Source organism: Trachypithecus francoisi, unplaced genomic scaffold, assembly GCF_009764315.1.
Source record: "Trachypithecus francoisi isolate TF-2019V2 unplaced genomic scaffold, Tfra_2.0 Lachesis_group3, whole genome shotgun sequence".
Lineage (NCBI taxonomy): Eukaryota > Metazoa > Chordata > Mammalia > Primates > Cercopithecidae > Trachypithecus > Trachypithecus francoisi.
Genome location: NW_022681468.1, coordinates 12,389,948 through 12,407,765, shown reverse-complemented (window position 1 = coordinate 12,407,765; position 17,818 = coordinate 12,389,948). Strand labels below are relative to the sequence as shown.

General features: G+C 47.0%; 1 protein-coding gene across 1 annotated transcript; it reads right to left on the bottom strand.

The window, feature by feature from the left end:
- Positions 1-3,547: 3,547 nt before the first annotated feature.
- SERPINA9 (serpin family A member 9) lies at positions 3,548-17,174 on the bottom strand. Its single transcript, XM_033191470.1, is given in 6 exon segments — positions 3,548-4,123; positions 5,707-5,854; positions 8,088-8,361; positions 10,179-10,520; positions 10,523-10,822; positions 17,100-17,174. Coding segments are annotated over 5 exon segments (1,251 nt in total). The 5' UTR covers positions 10,806-10,822; positions 17,100-17,174; the 3' UTR covers positions 3,548-3,919.
- Positions 17,175-17,818: the final 644 nt, after the last annotated feature.

The following is a 17,818-nucleotide window of genomic DNA, read 5'->3' as shown; positions in this document are numbered from 1 at the left end:
TGGTATGAAGATAACGCACAGCAAACAGGAAGGGCTCTTTTTTTCCAAAGTATCTGCCCTGACTGCCTGTCCCACAAACAAATGGTGGATTGTGACTTAAGCCCAGGCTCAATTTGAGAATATTCTGATCCCAGCAGGAGGTGGTGGTGTAGTTGCGGCTGGTGCCTGTGTCCGTGGTTGTGTGATCCAGGCTCTATTCTTTTTTTCCTAACTTTTTTATTTCCATAGGTTTTGGGAGAACAGGTGGTATTTGGTTACATGAGTCAGTTCTTTAGTGGTGATTTGTGAGATTTTGACGCACCCATCACCCAAGCAATACACACTGAACCCAATACGTAGTCTTTTATCCCTTACCCCCTTCCTACCCTTTTTCCTGAGTCCCTGAAGTCCATTGTGTCATTCTCATGTCTTCCAATCCTCGTAGCTTAGCTCCACTTATGAGTGAGAACATACGATGCTTGGTTTTCCATTCCTGAGTTACTTCACTTAGAATAATAGTCTCAAGTTCCACCCAGGCTGCTGTGAATGTGATGAATTCATTCCTTTTTATGGCTGAGTAGTATTCCATTGTATATATATACATCACAGTTTTTTTATCCACTCATTGATTGATGGGTATTTGGGTTGGTTCCACAATCTTGCAATTGCAGATTGTGCTGCTATAAACGTGTGTGCAAGTATCTTTTTCGTAAAATGACTTCTTTTCCTCTGGGTAGATACCTAGTACTGGGATCGCTGGATGAAATGGTAGTTCTACTTTTAGTTATTTAAGGTATCTCCACACTGTTTTCCAGAGGGGTTGTTCCAGTTTACATTCCCACCAGCAGTGCCGAAATGTTCCCTTTTCACCACATCCACGCCAACGTCTATTATTTTTTGATTATGGCCATTCTTGCAGGAGTAAGGTGATATCACCTGGTGGTTTCGATGTGCGTTTCCCTGATCATTAGCGATGTTGAACGCTTTTTCATATGTTTGTTGGCCATTTGTATATCTTCTTTTGAAAATTGTCTATTCATATCCTTAGCCCACTTTTTGATGGGATCGTTTGTTTTTTCTTGCTAATTTGTTGGAAGTCTTTGTAGATTCTGGATATTAGTCTTTTGTTAGATGTATAGATTGTGAAGATTTTCTCCCACTATGTGAGTTATCTGATTACTCTGCTGACTGTTCCCTTTGCTGTAACAAATCTCTTTAGTTTAATTAAGTCCCACCTGTTTAGCTTTGTTTTTCTTCCATTTGCTTTTGGGTTCTTGGTCATGAAATCCTTGTCTAAGCCAATGTCTAGATGGGGTTTTCCAATGTTATCTTCTAGAATTTTTATAGTTTCAGGTCTTAAAGTCCTCGATCCATCTTGAGTTGGTTTTTGTATAAGGTGAGAGATGAGAATCCAGTTTCATTCTCCTACATGTGGTTTGCCAATTATCTCAGCACCATTTGTTGAATGGGGTGTCTTTTCCTCACTTTATGTTTTTGTTTGCTTTGCCTACAATCACTTGGCTGTAAATATTTGGGTTTATTTCTGGGTTCTCTATTCTGTTCCACTGGTCTATGTGTCTATGTTTATACTAGTACCATGCTGTTTTGGTGACTATGGCCTTACAGTATAGTGTGAAGTTAGGTAATGTGAAGCCTCATTTTAGTCTGGCTTTGGCTATGCAGGTTCTTTTTTGGATCCATATAAATTTTAGTATTTTTTTTCCAGTTCTGTGAAGAATGATGGTGGGATTTTGATTGGAATTGGTTCTGAATTGGTAGATTGCCTTTTGTGATATGGTCATTTTCACAAATGCAGGTGTCTTTGTCTGTCACCTTACTATACACAATGGAAATGATTTCAAAACAAAATGTGAGGTACCTTTAAAAACAAATGCAAAGGATTGGCATTTCAAAAAACAGAGCTGGGACCTCAGCAAGTTGACAGAAAATGCTCCATGGCTGTTCTTATATCTGCTTGCAAAAGCAAGTCTGAGTGGGCACCAGGATGCCACCTAAGCTTGCTTTCACTGTAAAGTGCCACCGGAAGCAAGGCTGTCAGAAGGATACTTACAGCTCTCATCCACTGCTGACTACTTGGGGTTCCCTATAGTTTCTAGAAAGAACTAGTTGTGAACAACAGGTGTTGTTAGTCACTTCTTCACGCCTACTATCTCCTTTGTGCTACTGTGGGACATCTTCTTGCCTACTCTGCAGGAGTCTGGAGCCAGGTATGCTCCTTCCTGGGAAGGATGCCTGGCTTCTCCACTGTGACCTTTACAATGGAGAGCCTGAGGGAAGAGCACTGTGTATAAAACAAAGTTTGCTCCAGGGGGTGTTGCGGGAGCTCTTCATAACTGGCCATTGGTCCTTGTTCTAAGTCAACACAGGAGGGCCCTATGGCCTAGGTTAGCTGTTTTTACTCTTTGAGTCTCAGCTATTCTGTTTTTGTTTTTTGTTTGTTTGTTTTTGTTGTTTTGAGACAGGCTCTTGCTGTGTTGCCCAGGCTGGAGTGCAGTGGCAGCTTGTTCTGTTTGTGAAATAAAGTGGGAGCGTGAGGACTGGGCGTTAGGTTCCCCGGGGACTTCTGCCAGCTTTCCAGCGTAACTCCTTTCTGTTTTCTTTCTTTCCTTATAAAACAGCATGAGAAAGCCAACATGAGGCCCCTGGCACCTCCAAGGTGGGTGGGGCACTGGGGTCCCTAGAAGAGGAGCCTTTGGATCTGACTGGAGCAAGGGCTCCATGGAGGCCGCCAGAGATGCCCTTGGTAATGAGGGTGATACAGAGGTGCCAGCATAGCCTGTCAGGCAATGAGGGAGGGAGGGATGGTGAGTCTGACTCAAAGGACATGAGCTGCCTTTGCTGTGGTGCCACCGTGGCCCATTGCTCATCGTGCTGCTCTCAGGACTCAGAGTATGGGAGCAGGACCATTGCTGTTACAGACCCGCAGGGAAGGGGCTGAGCACCCAGAAGGCTGCATGTGCATACAGGACATCATCAGAGTCAGGGAGACAGCCAGCCTCGAGGAGATGGAAAACTGTTCCACAGCACCCAGGGAGACCTTCACAGCCCACGCATTAGCCCTCGTCACCCCATGTCCTGGTGCTCCCCACAAACGCAGGCTCTCTCCTTGGCCAACAACGGCCTCCACCAGCTGACCTCCTTGGGCCTCTGTATCTTCATTTCTTCCATCTGACCCACATGATGCTACAAGGTCCTTGCTCTGTCCCTCCAACATGCCGCTCATTCCTGACTCACAGCCTTTATGCTCACACCCCTCTCTTGTCCTCCCCTCACTCTCAGTCATCCTATTCAATGCCTTCATGGTACTTATAAGCTGTTATGACCACGTTTATAGGCTTGGTTTCGTTGTTGCTGTAGGGGGTGTCTCCCCCATTTAGGCCTAACATGCCAGGAATCTTGCCTGATTGACTCCTAGCATATATTAAGTGCGCAGTAAGTTTTTGCTGAATAAATGAAGGAAAAAAATCATGCAGCCTCTGAGATGTCGTGGGACGGCAGCCCAGCCACTGCGAGTTCGCCAGTAAATCATTTTCAGATTAGGACCCTGTTGACAGCTGAATTCATATTTTAGTTTTATTGAATGTGTTATTGTAATTCTGCAATAGAAGTGCCTGACCTGCACTGGCATATTTCCATTCCCAGGAGCCCCAAGGAATGGAGATATGGTAACCCAGCAACATCCCATGAAGCTGGTGACCTGGGAGACTTTGTGGAAAAGAGCACTGACTGGGGTTAATGAGCGTTGGCTTGTGACTGGGGTCCCTGTTGATGGTTTGGTGATTGAGCCTTGGAAGTGGCGTCCCTGCCAGTGAATGCAGCTCCACTGGGGTCATGTGCACCCTCAGAACAGAAAGAGGGATGTGGTTTGTTATTTCTTTTGCATTAGCAAAGTGTCATCAGTCAACAGGCCATTTCCCACCTAGGATTTAGTGGGATTTTCCACTTTCCCTAGAAAGAGAATACTGTCTGTGGCTTTATTTGTAATCATTATCAAGAAGGTCCTATTGAAGGAGACAGTGAGGTAAGAGGGACCATCCTTCGATCGGACTATGAACTTGGTGGCGGTAGCTGCTGCGGCCTCAGTGCCCTCTTCACTGACATCCAGCACAGCCTTGTGGGTTGCCTGCCAAAGGAAAAACAAACATCAGTGGCCCCAGTAGAGACACTTTTACTTAACTAAGTAAACTAAACTGAGTGTTTTGCCCTGGAATGGTGAGGTCTACCTTGAAAGGATTCAAGGTTCAAATGCCTGGCATTGGGTTTGCTCAGTACATTGCAGTGGGTGTTGACTATGGCCCATTGGTCCTTACACCGCGAGTGAGATGGTGACAAACACAGAGCAGGAAGATAGGAGTGAGTCTCAGCTCTGTCACTTATGGTTGCAAATTATTTAGATGCCACATGCTTCAGTTTCCCGATCTATAAAAGGTAATAATAATTGCATGTGTCCCGTAAGGTTATTGTGTAAATTAAGGGAGATCATACAAGGCAAATGCTTGTGGACTTGCCAGCAGTAGTAACTGCTGCAGTTCTCGCATGGCAGACATGGGTTTGACATGACTAAGGTTAGATCCCTTCTTTGTCTGCTAGGGAAGAGATTCTTAACCTGGAGTTCCTGGGTTTCTAAGCTTCAGGGAGACTTGAGCTCCTGTGACTACAGGCATTGTTTTTCATGGGCTCAGATGCATTTTCCTCGAGAAAAGGTCCATTATGCTCATCATATTCCAGTGGAGCCTCTCAGCATTTTCTGTAGACCAGTGACAAAGGTCCCCTTCAGTAGCCCCAAGATCACTTCTGACTATTATAATCCATTATCAAAATAAAAGTTTAGGTCAGGGATCAGTAACCCATATGTGTGCAGGGGTTAGGCAGGTAACCCCAATTAACTGAAGGAGACTTCTTGTAAGAGCATGGGGTGCCCACAATACCTGGAGGGTCCTGTCTGACTAAAAGGGTCACTCACAACTCAACTCCGGTGATGGCTGCCATGTGGACACATAGACTCACTGTTGCCATGTGGGAATTAGGGTCAGTGATTTGTTTCAAGAGGATCAGAAATCTAGACTTTTAGATCCAATATACTACGTTTTAAAACTCCTCTCTCTCTCTCTCCTCTCTCTCTCTCTGTCTCTGTCTCTCTCTCCTCTCTCTCTGTCTCTCTCTCTCTCGTCTCTCTTTCTCTTCTGTTTCTCTCTCTCTCTCTCTGTCTCTCTCTCTCCCCTCTCTCTCTGTCTCTCTCTGTCTGTCTCCTCTCTCTCTCCTCTGTCTCTGTCTCTGTCTCTCTCTCTCTTCTCCTCTCTCTCTCTCTCTCTCTCTCTCCCCTTACACACTGAAGGCCAGACAACACATCTGTGGGTGCAAATGGCCTATGGGCAGCCATATTGTGATGCCTGTGTGAGGGCCTAAACTCCAGGGAGGAAAAAGGTGAGGTCAGATCCCAGGGGAGCACTGCTCGCCTGCAGCAGGTGTGGGGGAGCAGCTGCCTGCTGAGGATGCCTTTGGAACATTTGTGTGAAGAGGGATAACACATGCTGTGTGCCGGAGGGATGGTGGCCATAGGTCGCAAGATTCGGTTCTTCTGGCCACAGAAGAACCTCATTTCACCTTTCAGGCCTCTGTTTCCTTATCAATGACATAAGAGCACTTGATTAATTCTGCAGGTGCTTCCTGCTTGGACTTTTTTGCAAATATTCTCATTCAACTCACTTTAGAAAGCTGCAGGGAGTCTCTCTTTGTAATTCCAGAAAAATCAGCGTTTTCGTCAAAGGCATTTTGGATGCCCATCTTTGGGAGGATGGTTTCCAGATTGTAGGAGGCAGAAATGGAAAATTTGGGGATGAACACCTCTATCCACCTGTGCAGTAGGGAAAAGGAAACAATGAGGTCACAAGCCCATGGTGTCTGCATCTCTGCTCCTAGATGCCATTTTGGGAGACTCCGTTCTTCCTCCAGCCATTGCTAATTGCTGCTAAAAAGGTCAACACATCCTAGCCAAGAACCCCAGGTTGCTCTTGAAGTAAGTCTCCCAGCTGAGCAGGTCCAGCACTAAAAACATGCAAGGAGACAGACGGGCCCCCAGTAAAGTGGGTGCAGAGGTGAGAAGGTGGTCGGCAAGGGAGTCTATGGCAGAAACCAACAGGAGACGTCAAGCAGCAATGGAAGCTCATCAACCACCCACTCACTGTCCAGAGTACCTCCTCACCAGCACTTCCTGATGCAGGCCCTGCTAATGCCCTAGAGCAGCAAAGTCCAGCAGAACTGCCTGTGATGCTGGGAAGATCCTAGACCTGCGCTCTCCAGTACGGTAGCCACTAGCCATGTGTGGCTATTGAGCAACTTGAACAGTGGCTTGTGCAAATGAGAAACTAAAATTTTAATTTTACTGAATTTCAGATAATTTAAGTGTAAATAACTGCAGGTGGCTTAGTGGCTACTATATTGAACAGCACCACCTGATAATTTAGCACAGTATTTTTTTCCCTCTGAACCAAGAGAAAACAGCCCACATGTATTGAACATTTTTTTTTAGATGGAGTCTCACTGTGTCACTCAGGCTGGAGTGCAACAGCATGGTCTTAGTTCACTACAACCTCCGCCTCCCGGGTTCAAGCTTTTCTCCTGCCTCGGCCTCCCAAGTAGCTGGGATTACAGTTACACGTGGCCATGTCTGGCTAATTTTTTTTGTATTTTAGTAGAGACAGGGTTTCATCGTGTTGCCCAGGCTGGTCTTGAACTTCTGAGCTCAGGCAATTCACCTGCCTCAGCCTCCCAAAGTGCTAGGATTACGGCGTGAGTCTGGCCTGAGCATATATTGTATGCCAGACATTGTCCCAGGCACATTCAACAACACTGTCCCCATTTTAAAGATGGTAAAGCTTAGTTTTAGTGCTTTGCTCAAGGTTATGTACTTAGTGACTCACAGCAATGAAAGCACAAGAATATTGGGTGGACACATTTCAGTCCTCATCTGACAGGTGTCTTGTGACCCCTCATGCCAGGGACAGCTCTCTCTTCCCTGCCACTATCCCCTTTCCCTGTTTTCTCTGTGCTCCATCTGCTGCTCTGTGCTCCATGCCTTCCTCCCTGAGCTTCTGTGCCACCTCCTCTTCTTATCCGCAGCCCCAGATGCAGCCTGAGAAGAGAAGAAGTCGCTGACACACCCTGCAGCATCTCTTCATCCTTGACTTTGAGTTCTTGCCAGTGCGTTGTCTACCAAAGCTGCCCTTCCCAAGCCTCTGTGTGCTCATATGCTACCCGTATGTGCATCTAAACCCCACCATCTCCTTGAAGCTGTTCCTCAGTCCCAGCTGAAAGTGATCTCTCTCTGTTCAGAAGCTCCTCAGCACCTTTCCTGCCCTCCCCTGGGGCATTGCCCAATCTCTTTCTTGAATTCCAGTTACACTGCAGCCTTCCTTCTCTCTTCCCAGACTATGAGCACCAGGGAATGCTGCTGAAATCATTCTATGATGCCAACAATATATTGCTAAGAGACAGAACACAAAACTTTGACATTCCTTTTTTATCTCATGATTAATCTTTTTGATATTCTCCATATTTTTATACTCACCATAATAAGTATAGGACGAATAATAACATTATTAGCTAACATTTACTGAACACTTACTATCTTCTAGGAATTCTCCTAAGCACTTTGTAAATAGTAGCTTACTTTATCTTTTCACCAACCTTTGGATTTGGTAATATTGTTATCCTCTTTCTTATATGTGACCACCAATGCTTTTGTTTGCTTGCTTTTATGGGATCATTCCAAAGATTTCAATATCAGATTGGCTTCTAGAGCCAGCTCTGCTAGCATGTAACGGCTACATGACCTTGGACAATTCACTTACCACCTTGGAGCCTCCATTTCCTCACCTGTGAAATGAGTGGTATTAAGACTCCTCATCAGGTGATAGTGAACTTTAAGTGTAAACATGTATAGACAGCCCCAGGCTCTCTGTCCTGCATACAGTTGGTACTCATTGTTCAGAAGTGATTATCCAACAGTGGTTAGCACAATCTCTCCCCCATCTTTGAATGTGTGTGTCCCCTGCCTCAGGGCCCAGGTGACTGGCACAGATACCCACCTTTTCTGGAGTGAGTGGCTCCACTTTCTCAGTGTTCTGGCTGACAAGGCCTGTTCCAGTTGCCTCATCTTGCCCTTGCTAGGGAGGACAAAGAAGGCCATGGCATCTCCCTTGTAGTCCATCTGAAGCACAAAGCAGTTCAGCTCTGTATCCATCCCAAAAGCAAACTGCTCCTTCTGGTGCATCATGGGGACATGCACAGTGACCTGCTTGCCCACCAGAAATGGGAAGTTCTTTCTTGTATATGCAGGGTAAAAGGGCTTCTCCCACTTGGCTAGCACAAAGAGAGAAATGAGATCTTTATGTCAAAGTGCAATTAGTGAGGCAAAGACAGCAAAATGAAATAGGGAATTACTGCTAATGGGTATGAGGTTTCTTTTTGAGGTAACAAAAAAAAAATGCTCTGGAATTACACAGCGGAGTAGTTGTCCAAACTTGTGAATATACTGAAAATCAATAAAATGGTGAATTTTATGATATGTGAGTTGTATTTCAATTAAAAATAGAATTAAGTTAAATAGAGCAACATAGAGTGAAGGTAACTTAGTAAGGGCTCAAAGCATACCAGTTTTCTTTCCTTCTCTTTCCTCTTTGTAGGATGGATGGATAAATGGGTGGATAGCTTGGCAGATGGAGGGTGGATGGATAGATGAAAAGCTAATGGATAGATGGTTGGATGGCTGGGTGGATAGATGGATGAATGGATGGATGGATGGATGGATGAACTGATGGATGGATAGATAGATGAACAGATTAATGGATAGGTAGTTGGCTAGCTAGATGGCTAGCTGGGTGGATGAATGGATGCATGGATGGATAGATGGATGGATGGATGGATGAACTGATGGATGGATAAATGGGTGGATAGTTTGCTGGATGGGTAGATGGAGGGTAGAGGGATGAACAGGTTAATGGATACATGTTTGGCTGTCTGGGTGGATAGATGGATGCATGCATGGATTCATGGATGAATGACATATGGATAAATGGGTGGATAGTTTGGTGAATGGGTGGATATAGGGTGGGTAGATAGATGGATAGATTAATGGACAGGTGGTTGGCTAGCTAGGTGGATGGATGGATGAACTGACGGATGGACAAGTGGATGGATAGCTTTGTGAATGGGTAGATGGGTAGATGAGTACGTCAATGGATAGATATCTGGCTGGTTGGCTAGGTGCATGCCTGGATGGATGGACAGATAAACTAGTGCATGGATAAATGAGTAACAGGGAGCAGGTGGATGAAGGGAGGGAGGAAGGAAGGGGAGGAGAGGGACGGAGGAAGGGAGGGATGATACGGTGACATCCGTGAAAACTCTGCCTGGAGACGCCAGGCACTTCTATCTCAAGCACAACCCTAGAAAGTTGGCTTTATGATCAAACTATCCAGTCAGCACAGAGACTGGCACAGGTCAGGCACTCAACACATGGTAAATCTTTTAGAGGCACATGCTGAGGATCATAGAGCAAGTATGGGGCAGAGGTGAAATCCAAATCCAAGTTGTTTGATTTCAAAGCTGATGTGCATTCCCTACAACACAGTGAAAACTGTAAATCTCTAACATATATATATATATATATAATATATATATATGCAGTTATAGATGAAGTAGACTTCATATATATATGAGACATGAATGACAGTCACATCAACTTGTCTACATTTCTACACCTATGAAAGTGTTCACACTCTTGGATTTGCTTCTTAAACTGGGTTGTCAGAGAGTTCCATGTTCCTTCTTTAAAACTTTCAAGGGGCAGTGGGACAGCTGCTGGTGGCAAGAGATCCTTTCTCTCAAGTAGTTTCCAGATTTTTCCTATGGGTTTCCCACAGAGTCAAATGCAAACACACCTGGAGACACTTTATCTGTCTACCCAAAGAGAACTAAATGAGTCCCCCACTGTAACTGATAAACATGAGCTGTCCCAGATCCTGCAGTCAGCTAACTGCAAAGCTAATCAGAGCTCAGGCCCTCCCATTTCTCCACCCTGCAGTCTAGGCTTTGTCTGCCTTGTGTATTTCACTAAGCAAAAATCATCAGCATCATCATAAAATAAATAAATAAAAATCAACTTCCCAAATCCTTGCCTTTAAAGAAAATGTGGTTCACCAGCACCATGGCTGTCAGAAGGTCAAGGCCTTGGATTATGTCTACAACCTTCCCTTGGGACTTCTTTTTCACGTGGCTGTTGATCTTCGCCTGGGCAATGGAGGGGTTGGAGAAATCTGTAGGAAAGACTTCTGCTTCATACAGCCTCTTGACATTGCCCAAGAAATTTGCCTGTAGCTGCAGCTCCTTCTTGATGAAGAGGGCACTTCCCATCTTCAAGGCCAGGTCTTTGCTTGGAACAGTCAGTGAATGAACCAAGTGCTGGAAGCCTTGGTGGATGGCAGACTCTGGTGTGTGTGTGAGGTTGAAGCCCAGGCCTCGAGAATCTGGGTCTTGGTGACTGAGTGGGCCCCAAGGGAGAGCATGGCCAGGGAAGTGGAGACACTCACGGGGGAGAAGAAGACATTCTGACTCGGGGTCTCCAGAACCAGCCTGCGGTACAGGCGGAAGGCAAAGTTGGTGTTGAGGGAATACACCAGTGAGGCAGGGGTACTCTCTGTGGAGGATGGGTGGGGGTATCCGCTGGGGGCATTGACCAGGGACACACAGTAGACTGGAGCACAGAGGCCAACAGCAAAGAGTACTCCATAAAGGGAAGATGCCATTTTGGAACCAAATATGTCTGCAAGAGAAGTAAGAACCATTGAGAGGGTAAACTGAGGGTCCAGGCCAGGCCCTGAATCAGAGACAGTTCAACACCCCACGCCATCAGCAGCAGAATGAAGACAAATAGGCCGGCTAGCAGAGCTCTCTCACGTTATCTCCTTTGAGCCTCGCAATAGTTCCATGATGTAGGTATTATCATTACTGTTTTACTTGCAAATGAGTAAACAGGCCACAGAGAGTCTGCGTAACTTACCCCAAACCACACAGTTGACTTGTCTATGTTCTGTGTGGGCTTCAAAGTCAGGTCTCAAATTCCAAATCCCATGCTTTTTTTCTGCTTCATGGACTTATTTTTTAAGAACTGAGAGTGTGAGACCAGATTGCAAAGTCCCCCTCTTAGCAGCCAGAAGTGGTTTCTCACCCTTTGGAGGTCCCTCCACACATTCTTTATACATTTTGTGTAGATCTGATTATTTTCTCACCCTGGCTGCCTGTTGCCAGAAACAGACATTTACTAATGTGTTCATATCTCTCGAAAAGTGGAAACCTGGAGCAAAAGGCTGTCCTTTTTGCTGTGGTCCTCCAGGTGCCCTGAGCACTGGTGGTCAGTTGCTGATGAACTGCAGCTCTAGCCACATCTGTCTGCTTCCCCTTCAAGCCTCAGCTGACAAGAATTTGGCACCACGGAGACTTCAGACTAAATGACCTGATAGCAATTTCAAACCCCAACAGGGCTGGGCTTGCATCCAACCCTGACATTCAACGGTGGACAAGTAACCTCTCTGGACTTCTGTTTCACCTTTGTAAAACAGAGACAGTTACCTTACAGAGTTGTTCAGAGGACTGAGTGTGATAAGACACATAAATTGTGCAACACAGGACCCGGCACATGGTGAGTGCTCAATACATTACTTTTACTGTTGTTTTGTTGAAGTCAGAGAGCATTTGATTTGGGCAAATCTATGAAGTAATGCTCACAGGTCTCCGCAGCCCTGCCGACAGCACCCTCACCTGTTCAGTTTCATCAGAAAGATCTCATTCACTTTAACACACCTTTACAAAGGAGCTCCAACCCTCTGGGTTGACCCTGAGATACAACAGCAAATGGTCATTTTAGAGAAGGAAGGTGTATGAATCCAATGCAAGACTAGGTGAGGTTTGTGCTCAGCCAAGGGAAAGCAAAGCAGGTGTGTGCTCCTATAGGTCACATCTGTCTGAAGCCTTTACTCTCCTCACCAATTTTACAATTTCTCCCCCATGACATGGATGTCCTTCCCCCCATCATCCTTTTCACAAGCACAGTGCCTTCATAACCCCTCTTGCCCTTCATCAAACTTTGTTCTTTAGTCATTTATACTATGGTGTGAATGGCTGCCACCCACTCTTCTCCTAGGAGCACCAGCATGAAGTGTTACTCCCTATTGTGAAGGAAAGACTTTACCCACTGGAGCAAGAATTCAGTCAACAAGTGAACAATTATTTTGCCAGAAATGGAGAAGGAAAAGACAAGAGAACCTTTGCCGAAAGTGACAAAAATACTGCCACACACAGTCACTCATCTATGTCAGACCAAGCATAATGTGACAGCCACATTCCGAACAATTTCTCTGTGGAAATGAAATACGTAAACGAATCACATTTTATTATACCAGATATAATTTAACTTAGATGGAACTTTATAAAGAACCCTTTTACTGAATGAGTAATTCTTTTGCAAAACTGTTCATTTCTCTCCATTTCCACTGATGTGATTGGACAATTTCTCTTTTGTAGTTTTGTGTTTGCCTGTTTGACTAAAGTGGAGTTTTCTTTCTAAGTTATGCTCACATCCATCCATCCACCTACTGGACTCTTTGCCAACATGTTCTGAACTGACCTCCGGAGCTGCCCCCATCCTGAGTGCCCCATCTCTCCCTTTCTCCAAGAAGGCCATTTTACCCACGCTGCCGTCTTCCAAGTCAGGAGACTGATGGTCACTCTGCACTCTTCGGCCACCCTCCTTCCCCACACTGTTCTTCCTCCCCGAGACATCGCAAGCCCCAGCTTCTCTCCATCTCTTTGCTCTTCCCTTGTCCTAACCCTCCTTATCTCCTCCCACTGTACAATCCTGAAGGCTTCTGGACTCATCTCCTTCCTCTGGTCATGTTTCCTCAAAACGTTTTTCTTGAGAAACTTCACCAATCTGACTCTGCACAGAGATGATCCGCTGGGAGATGGAAGTGTTGGGGCTACAATGGGGGACAGATAGCCAGGGTCCTGGCTCTTAAAGAGCTCGCTGGGAACCCTGTGACACATGGCGTTACGAGTTGACTGCTTCCCCTCTGTTCGGCCCCACTGCCAGCCAGTGTGTTTATCTGCAGTCTCTGAAGTCAACACCAATAGCAAACAGCCCAGGGTCCACCTCCCTCCCTCCTCCTCTCACTCACCCACACCTTGCTCAGGCACAGCATACTCTCCTATAAATGCCCCTCCTGGATGCCACCTTCCTTTGCTCATGGAAAAGCCCTTGTTTCTCACTCTGGAAGACTCTGCTTAGCTATTTCTGGCTTGAGAGGCCCTCTCTGGCCCACCTTTCCTGTTGTGACTTCATCACTGTCACCCTTCTCTCTTCTGCCACTTCTGAAATTTACTCGACTTCTATTACCAAGTGGATTACCACTGACCACACTCATGCCTTTAGATAATCTCTAGGTTCTTGAATGTGTAATTCATGCATTTGGTCCACTGGGTTGAACATGTACATTTATTATGCAGGTGCTGCACCAGGTGTTGGGGCTACAGTGAGGGACAGAGAGACAGGCCCTGGTCCTTAAGGAGCCCACTGAGAAGACGGGCAATTAGCAAACACCACTAGGCACAAGAAGTGTGTGTGGGATAAGTAAGTACAGGCATTGGGTGCACCTATTCCATAATGAGAAAGGCTTCCAGAGGAAGTGGCAGCTGATCGAGACTTGAAAAATGTTAGCAAGGTAAAGGGGAAAAGCAGAGAAGAGAGAGATTCAGGCTAGGAGGAGGACCACCTGTGCAAGGGCCCAGAGGGAACCCAGAGCCAGGCAGCTTTGAGAAACAGAAAAGGTTCTGTGACACAGATCTCAGCACCAGAGAAGCTGGCAGGAAGGGCTGGGGAGTGGGAGAGACGGGCTGCAGAGAAAGGGGGCCGCATGCAGGGATGTGCAAACTTGGTTCTGGGCCCTGGAACCCACTGGGGGATGGCTGCAGAGAACCTCAGCAGCAGAGAATTCTCAAGACTATCCTGGCACCTGTCTGTGTTCCTCATTGCTCTACACACCTGCTTCCTGTCCTCCTTCCCGCTTCCCCTGCCAGCACCTAAAAGTGACCAGTGTAGGGGCTCAGTAGACACTTGGTGCACTGCCCTGAGATGGAGAAGCATTTATACCAGCCTCAGAACTGGGGTGGTGGCCGGGCGCGGTGTCTCACGCCTATAATCCCAGCACTTTCGAGGTGGGCAGATCACCTGAGGTCAGGAGTTCAAGACCAGCCTGGTCAACATGGCAAAACCCCATCTCTACTAAAAATGCAAAAGTTAGCCAGGCATGGTGGTGGGCACCTGTAGTCTCAGCTACTCAGGAGGCTGAGGCAGGAGAATCACCTGAACCCAGGAGCGGAGGTTGCAGTGAGTCGAGATCAGGCCACTGCACTCCAGTCTGGGCAACAAGAGTGAAACTCCTTCTCAAAAAAAAAAAAAAGAGACCAGAGTGGTGAAACGAAGGAGGCCTCCTGGAATATGGGACTGAAACCCCGAGTTTCTCGTATTTGACGAGCTCTGTGACATACTGGGGCTCTTCAGGAAGCCGTGTAAGAGTGTGGCATCTGCAGGCTTCCCTGTGATAAGCTGGGGTCTACTGTGTTAACTTGGGGTCTGCAGGCCCTCTAGCCTCAATGATGAAGTGGCAGCACTTGATCTTGACAGCCACTCAGAAGTCAGAGCCTAAGCAAGATCATGGTTCCCCTCCTAACCTCAGAGCAGCACTTTCTGTTTAGAGAACAGCATTGTCTTTGCATGGCTTCACCTTCTGAATTGCGTCGACCCCAATCTGTAAGGAGGGCAGCTCTGAGGAAGGGCGAGATAACGTCTGCAGAATGCCCAGCACGGCATTCAGCCCATGGTGGGCAGGAGACCAAAGCTGCATCTCTTTTGTGGCTCTTACGATTTAGTGTTCCTCCCTTGGAACCAGGGTGAAGGAAAGGAGTGCCCCTGGCTATTCATGACCATGGGAAAGAGGACCAGGTTGAAGGAAGAGGACACCCGCCACATGGAGGGGAAGAGGGTGCTGCCAGGTGCCAGGATGCCACAAGCATCAGGGGTCTGTGCCCCTTTCTGTGGAGGCTGGGGATGGGGCAGGTGGCTCTCAGGGGGCCTCCCCTGGCACTGGGTTGTGCCCCCCAAAGAATTCCCCATCCCCATCCGCAGAGATGGCCTATTAGACATGACCTCCATGCCTCAAGTCTTGTTTCTTCTGGGCTTGGGTTGAGTAGGGGAGACCCGCCCGAAGTCGGCGAGTTGGCTAGTAAGTGTCCTGACTCATCAATGGTACTGGCCTCCATGTGACTTCAGGTAAATCTCTGCTTTTCACAAGACTTCAGGAAGAGGTGATCTCAAAAGGCCCCTCCCTCTCTTCTGAGTCTGGGATCTATGTCTGAGGGCCCCCAGGTCATTGCTCTGTTGGGGGAAAACCGTGGCCAAAGCTCATTCAGTCAGCTCTTAAAATCCACCACACTCCCCACTTTGCTTCTCCCCACCCTGAACTCCTGTCCTCCTGTGGCCATCCCTTCTCTCTCCCAGCCCTGCCAAGGCCCTTGCCCCTCTTTTGGCTGTGGCCTGGGTTTATGTGAGCATTTGACCAGTGGACTCTGCTCTTTGGGGTGACAGGGACACTCTGCTGTCCCCAGGGCTTGCCTCTTCTGGGCCTCTCCCTCCCAGATACCACAGCCTGCATTCCACCTTCCATTGTCTCTCACCCACTCCCATCTCCAAGCACTCCACCCTGCAGACAGGGTGACCTTTCCAGATGCTGATCTGGTGTATCATTCACCTCACCTTGAATTCCTCAGTGGCTCCCCATTGAGCTCAGGAAAAATGCTCAAGGCCCTGGCATTCAAGAGCCTTATTTATTGGGCCCTGACTTACCACCCCAGCTTCACCTTTGAGGACCCAGCTGTTTGCATTCCTAAATTTCACCCCATCCCCTATCTTCATTTGCCTCTTTATCCAGCTTGGGTGTCAAGGGCTTCATTTTAATCTAATGTGCTTCACCCCCAGGCCTTTGTCTTCATGTCCCAGCCCAGTGGCAAGGCTCCATGTGTAGTAGAACCTACCTGTTTGTTCCTTCCCTGCCAAATGCTGCTGAAAGAGAGGTTCTGCAAGGCAGCCTTGTCCACTGCGGGTTCCCAACCACCAGCCTTTATCCACCTGGCAACAGGCAACTCATCAGCTCACTCTCCCATTTTCAGGGGAAACCTTCACCTTTTCCATGTCCTTAACCTTTTTTATTCCAGGGTGGAGTAGATGCCCAACCTGCTACATATGCATGTGTGCCCACATGTGCGCGCGCGCATGCGCGTGCGTGCACACACACACACACACACACACACACACACACTCAGCAGACAGCCTTGCCTCCTATCTCACATAAAAGAGAGATCCTATGAAAAGGAATTGTCTCACCTTCCCTCAAAGGGCATCTTCTCTGCCTATCCCTACTTTCCCTGTTACCCCTCTCTCTCCCCTACACCTGCACTCTACCAACAAAGCAGAGGATCTGCCCTCCTTTGATGTCCAGTCTCCCTTCCTGGGCCTTGGAAAGTATCTCTTCTCTCCATCTCAGGACCCTTCCACCTCTCTTTTCTGTACTTAAAATCTCCCTGTCAACCTGATCCTTGCTGTTAGCTTGGAAACTGTTCAAGTCTTGCTCGTTAAGACAAAGAAAGCAACAACAACACAACAACAAAAACACTCCTTTCACCCTCTCATTTGCTTCTAACTGCTGCCCTATTTCCATACTCCGCCCCTTGTGGCCCAAATTTTCAAGAGCTGTGTATTCATGGCCTCTGTGGCCTTACCTCCTATTCACTCACTGGTCCATTCCAGCCTGGCTTCTGTATTCACAAAAGTGCGACCCAGATGCTACTAAAAGCCAACTAGTATGTCTAGGTTCTCATCTTCCCTGACTTCCCAGCTGCATTTGACACTGAAGACCTTGCTCTGATCCAGTCCTTCCCTCTGGCTCAGTGACAACACATTCCCAATCTCTCTGCACCTCCTCCTTACCCACCTTTGCAGGTTCCTCTTCTCCTGCCCTGTCCTTGCACGGTTGGCGAGCCCTGGCACTCACTTACTTGATTGTAGCTCTCTCCTCACTTTAATCTCTCCTCTCCCTCCAGCTGATCTCATGCCACGACACCCACGACTTCATTACTAAGACATGCAAATGATACATTATTTTTATTCTCCAGCTAGACATGCAAATGATATATTATTTTTATTCTCCAGCTCAATCCTTTCCTTTGATCTCTATATGTCTAACTGCCTACTTGATATCTCCTCCTGATGTTGCAAATAAACCTTCCATGCAATATGAACTACAGTGAACTCAGACTCTTCCCCAAGAAACATTTCCCAGCAACAGCCACAACCGAAACCCCTTTTCAACATTTCTGTCACTGGGTCCACCATTCACCTAGTTAGTTGAGCCTAGGAGGCATCCTTGCACTTCCTTCTTCTTCATGTCAATTTATCCCCAGTTTTGTCAACTTTACCTCCTAAATGTTGTGCAACTCCATCCACTTTTCACTGCCTTCACTCTAGCAGGCTATTTGTGCTGCCATTGTGTCTTGCCTGGGCTACCACAAAGCTTCCTAACAGCTCTCTCTGCATACCCTGTCCTACTCCTCCAATTCACTCTGCACGTGACAGGCAGAATAGTCTTTTAAAACTCAAACCTGACTGTGTCACTTACTATTTGAAATGTCTCAATAGCTTCCTGTTTCCCAA